General features: G+C 42.1%; 1 protein-coding gene across 4 annotated transcripts in view; it reads right to left on the bottom strand.

Moving 5' to 3' along the window:
- Positions 1-245: 245 nt before the first annotated feature.
- Positions 246-6000, bottom strand: part of ELMOD1 (ELMO domain containing 1) — a 67667-nt gene continuing 61912 nt past the window's right edge. For all 4 annotated transcript variants that reach the window (XM_084841635.1, XM_084841634.1, XM_084841633.1 and 1 more), the window contains one exon: positions 246-1928. In XM_084841635.1, coding sequence (XP_084697761.1) covers positions 1756-1928 — 173 coding nt within the window. In that variant the 3' untranslated portion in view covers positions 246-1755. The remainder of the gene's footprint in view (positions 1929-6000) is intronic.

The raw sequence follows: 6000 nt of genomic DNA, 5'->3' as shown, positions 1-6000 counted from the left end.
TTTACTCTGGTTTTATTCTATTTTAAATGTTTAAAGGGGTTATATTATATTTTATCATGTTGCATTTTTGGCTTTTAATTTTTGTGAACTACCCAGAGCATTGGCTATTGGGCAAAATAGAAATGTATTAATTAATAGCTGAACCACTTGGCTTCAACCTGCCTGTCCTGAATGCCTTTCTGAATATACCCAAGCAATAAGACACACCACTAATGTATTTTAGGTATGAGCCACACACACGGTTTCCTGTTTGGAGTGATATAATTTATTCATATAATCCACAAATAATTAGGCGATTCCTCAACTTCAATCTTGCTATGCAAGCATTTTCACAAACTACCTATAATTATCAGAAGGTAAAAAAATACCATGGGTATGAAATGCCATGGTAAATACAATTTGATATAGACTACACATGGTATCAGAGGTGCTGGGAGCTGCTCCTTTGCAAGCCCATTTTTTAAAAAATGAAATGTGCGCATGACCGTTGCTATATATGTGTGCATCTACTGATCATTTCAACAGGGTTTGCACAATAAAGTTTCATGCAGAATGTTCATATTTGCTTCTGCTTCTTTTTAAAATATCACTTTTTCCTATGGTTAACAACCAAAGTTACTTCATTTCTTTTATGCCGGCTTGTTAATTTATTCCTCTTAGTCCTCACAGTTAGGAACAAGAGTTGACAATCCACACCCAAAATTCAGTACTTCAAAAATGAAGAAAATATCGATTTTTGGTTTTGCTCCCCTAAAGCAATCCGGCACATACACACACACCATCAATTCATTGTTGCATTTTGACAAGCAGAAACACAAACCATTAACCCTGCATTTTCAAAGCAGCGTGATTCAATTTAGCCATGACAGTATGAATAGGGTGGCTGAATTCCAATGTGAACTTCAGAGAAGATAAATCCTCAGATACTTGTTCCTTATCACTTTGCTTTTTTTTGTCTTTGCTTTCAACGCAGTCAATACTCTCAGATTCATTCAACTGTCATGCTTCCACCCTGTTAGCTTAGCCTCATTATAAATTCAGTGTACGTTAAAATCACTCCCACAATTGTATCATAAACTTTACTAATTACTTTTCATGAAGCATGTACGGTTGCATGAGGGGAAAAAAAAGTTTACTTTTAATGTATTCGGTCTGCATTAGGCTCAAGTCACATATACGGTCTTCTAACTAATGTACAAATGCAGGGCACAATCTAGCTGAAGTGAGTGCTTTTCAGTTCCATTGACTTCACGCACTTGTCATTCAGATCAACGGAACTTAAAAGTGTTTCATTTTAGCTGGATTATGCACATTTTGATTTTTTAAATTCATTATCATAAAACAAAACAAGTTAAAATTCTTCCACAATACAAGTTTTTCAACTCAAATATTCCACATATACAAAAAAGACCCCCACAGATAAATACAGTTCTTTAATTAAATGCTGGATTATGCGGTGGAAAGGCAGCAGTGGGGAGGATGGGTAAAGAGTCTAAAAAAAATAGAAAAAAACTCATATGGGACATCAATTCAAAATGTTTAACACTGCAAAATGCCGCAATATGAGCTCTCCATTTTCATGACAAAACCCCTCCAAAGGAGCAGTATGAGGAGATGCCAGAAAGAGAGAGATGAATACTGCACCAAGAAAGCATGCATACAATCGCTATGGTCATTCAATACATTAGCGATTTATCTCTAGATGGTGGCATAACACAAGAATGAGGCAGTTTTCAGAACAAACCAAATCGATGGCTACAGGTTGATTAAGCTTTCTGAGGCAGCGAAGTGCGGGCACAGTGCCATATCCGGATTCTGGAGCTGTCTGAGGATTCGCTTGTGGAACTTCTCCCGCACACGGTTAAATTCCATGATATCCAGGGGATCCTCTTCAATCCAGAACTTATGGAATTCATGCATCAAGTAGCCTAAGAGAAAAGAAGTGCCCAAGTCCAAGTGTTAGAATATGATCTCCCTTTGCCCATAAATAGCATCGGCTACCACCCTAATAACCCAATCAGCGTGTGTTTCAAAACTGAAACTTTTACATCTGCTCTGTGTGTCTGCACGTGTGTCTGCGTGTGCAAAACTAAGCGTCTGCCATTTACATTTAAGTATTTCCATGCTCAAGTACATTGTTTATGTACTGGTGCTTTATATTAACTTTACTGAACAGCACCTTCTTTTTAATATTAGCCTTGCAAAGTATGCATAACCAGCAAGTCACCCATCCATTAGTAGGACTACATGTAGAAATGCAGCACTAAAGATTGGCAATGGCTAAGCAAGGTGGATGATTGTCTGCCTCATTTCCCTTCTTCATTACCAGCTGGCTTATCCTTCTCCTACTTGGCATCATCCTCCAGATGTTTTGGAGCACACCTCTCAGAATTCCTGACTACTACCCATGCTGGTTGGGCCTGATGGCAGTTGAAGGCCAAAACATCTGGAAGGCCAAAACATCTGGAAGGCACTAGGTTGGGGAAGGCTGTCCTAGTTTCTCCAACCTTAGCCCTCACTTTCTTCAGGCCTCATCTCTTGGTTTCATGTCTCACCCATCTCCTGTCCACTGCCTCATCTGCCACCCCCCGAGACCCAGTCTGCCTTTGCGGCCTTCTTTATTGTCCATTCTGAGGCCACTCCAGTTGGCCCTGCCCCATTTTCCCTCCCCTTTGCTCCTCCTTCCTCCATTCCTCTTTCTCTTGGTTCCTTGTGCCTGCCGGTGGTCTTCTCTTTGCCTTCAACCCTTGCCTCCTTCCAACCTCTCTTCCCTTTGGTTCTACTCAGCCAGAGCCTTTTATTCATTTATTATATTTATATAAAGCCCATTTGCCAAAGCTTTTTGTAAACCATTAAAAACCTTAAAAAATGCAATATTGTACATAATATAAAAACCATTTCCACATGAACATATAAACACACACACACACACACACACAGAAATTCAGGATCCAAATTAAAAACCTTATCATATGCTGCCAAATGCCTGGGAGTAGAGGAAGATCTTAACTTGGCCTCGAAAAGATAACCATGTTGGCGACAGGCAGGCCTCACATCAGAGGGCCACCCCTGAGAAGGCCCTCTCCCTTGGTGCCACTTTCTGAGCCTCCTTCAGAGTAGGCACCTGGAGAAGGGCCTCCAATGATTAGAGCAGGAGTTATGTAAAGATGCTGGTAGAAGAAGAGTCCTGGTCTACTGACTGCTGAAGTCTCAAAAGCACTCAAAACCATATACTGAGGTAGCCTTGTGATTTTCCCCACTTAAGGGTTTTGGTAGGCAGGCAGGCAAGATTAGAGATTATAGTGTATGGCTGTATCTAGTACATATTGCTAGTTCTGACCTATAAAGCACCTTGTCCAGGTGACCTCCGTTATCAGAAGTACATTATTCAATCATAAGGGCGGCACCCCAATTATGCATGCCCTTCCCAAAGAGGCTTGCTGGGCACTTACATTTCAATCTGTTCTGCGCCAGGCAAAAATATTTGCATTTACCCAGGCATTTGAAATTGTTGCCATTTTTAACCATGCTTTTAAATATAATTTTTGCTGTTTTAAAATATAAACGTTGATTGTACACCACCCTAAAATCCAAACAGGATGGGCAGTACAAAACAGTTCTAAAATTAATGCATATATACATACATTCTGTGCATGTATGCATTTATTTTACAGTCTTTTAAAATGCACGCATACATACACACACCTGTTAATATTTGGATGTAATGCCATATTTCAACATTTAACACTTATTTGATATTGGTTGGTGATATGCTTAATAATGGTTTTTTACAGCATACATAAGTGGGACCTGGGCATCTGAAAGACCACCTGCTCCCCTGCGAACCTTTTCCACTGTTAAAATCTTAAGCAGAGGTCCTGCTCCAGGTTGGGAGGACCTCTCTTTGGGAGAGAGGTAGGTAGCTATCAGGGATCAGGGCCTTCTCTGTGGTGATGCCCTGATTTTGGAACTAATTTCCCATTGCTGTGAAATTCCACACATGCCTCACACCCAGCCTATTACCCTCCCCACTGTTTTCTCAATAGTACCTTATCCTGCGTGCACTGGCAAAACAGTTCAGGAAGAGAAAGTGGAGATTCAGATAGACAGATATATGGACATAGAACATAGAAGAGAGGTTTACAGATACTGGATCACTGCCTTTCCACTAATATCATTCGATTACACACATATGTGCTTCTAACCACAACTAAGCCGGGAGAATTATCAACAACCTCCGATATGCAGACGATACCACCCTAATGGCAGAAAGCGAAGAGGATCTAAAGAGCCACTTGTTGAGGGTGAAAGAGGAAAGTGCAAAAGCTGGTTTGAAACTCAACATTAAAAAAACTAAGATCATGGCATCTGGCCCCATCACTTCCTGGCATATAGAAGGGGAAGAAATGGAAGCAGTGACAGATTTTACTTTCTTGGGCTCCAAGATCACCGCAGACGGTGACTGTAGCCATGAAATTAAAAGACGCTTGCTCCTTGGGAGGAAAGCTATGGCAAACCTAGACAGCATAGTAAGAAGCAGAGACATCACCTTGCCGACAAAGGTCTGTCTAATCAAAGCTATGGTTTTCCCAGTAGTAATGTAGGGCTGTGAGAGCTGGACTATAAGGAAGGTTGAGCGCCGAAGAATGGATGCTTCCGAACTGTGGTGCTGGAGAAGACTCTTACGAGTCCCCTGGACTGCAAGGAGGTCAAATCAGTCCATCCTAAAGGAAATTGACCCTGACTGCTCATTGGAAGGACAGATACTGAAGCTGAAGCTCAAATATTTTGGCCACCTAATGCGAAGAGAAAACTCCCTGGAAAAGACCCTGATGCTGGGAAAGACTGAAGGCAAAAGGAGAAGGGGATGGCAGAGGATGAGATGGCTAGATAGCATCACCGATGCAATGAATATGAACTTGAGCACACTCCGGGAGAGAGCGCAGGACAGGAAGGCCTGGCGTGCTATGGTCCATGGGGTCACGAAGAGTCGGACACGACTGAACGACTGAACAACAACAACAACAACTTCTCTAGAGGAATTGGCTGGTTCTCTAGAGCAGGGGTGGGCAACTTGTGGCCCTCCAGATTTTCTGGCCTACAACTTTCATCATCCCTTACCATTGGCTATGTTGGCTAGGGCTGATGGGAGTTGTAGGGCAAAATATCTTTAGAAAAGCTCTGTGTTTCTTTATTCTCCCACTCTAGTGACACAACTGGGTCTATGAAAAAGATGGCTGACACATCAAAATTCAAAGAAGAATACTGGTTAATCTGGGATTGTTGGCAAGCTAAAGCCCTATTCAGGTGTTCAGGATCTGTGAAGAATCTATGTGTGAGTTCTCTAGCCCCTCACCTCCATGCACATTTCCATGGGCCTGCATTTGTGGAGGGTGATGTCTGAAGAGGAGAGCCTTCTGCATCCGTGGAGGCTCTCACAAAGGGCTGGATGAGCCTGATCTCATCTGATCTTGGAAGCTAAGCAAGGTCAGCCCTGGTTAGTACTTGGATGGGATACCACCTGGGAATCAGGCTTCCTGCACTGAGCAGGGGGTTGGACTTGATGGTCCTGTAGGCCCCTTCCAACCCTAAGATTCTATGCCCACCCATGCTCTAGGGAAGCTGGCTTAGTCAATAATATTTCTTAGCATTTATACAATGTTTTCACATGTTCAAAGTGCTTTCCACATATTCTTTCAGTAGTCCTTTAACTGCCCAGTACAATAGGCCAATATGATTTTAAGGAGTGACTTGAACTGGGGACTTCCTAGCTGCGAATCCCACTTTTTAGACACTATGCTACACCAGCTCTTGTATAGTTAAAGATGATGGATTAACGATGCAAGGTATTTTAGCTATTTCATTTTAGAGCCACCCGTGTAAGCACAGAACTGCTCCTTCATTCAAAATGAATAGGAAAGCCCTTGCCAACAGGGGAGATCTATATGCTCGCGTCTCCACTCCTACAAGACATCGTTTTTTTTCCTTCCTCACCCTCTA

The sequence above is a fragment of the Heloderma suspectum genome, chromosome 3, assembly GCF_057233095.1.
Source record: "Heloderma suspectum isolate Gila_16-S chromosome 3, 16-S_ref, whole genome shotgun sequence".
Lineage (NCBI taxonomy): Eukaryota > Metazoa > Chordata > Lepidosauria > Squamata > Helodermatidae > Heloderma > Heloderma suspectum.
Note: the sequence above shows the minus strand (reverse complement) of the source record. Positions and strands in the feature narration are given on the sequence as shown.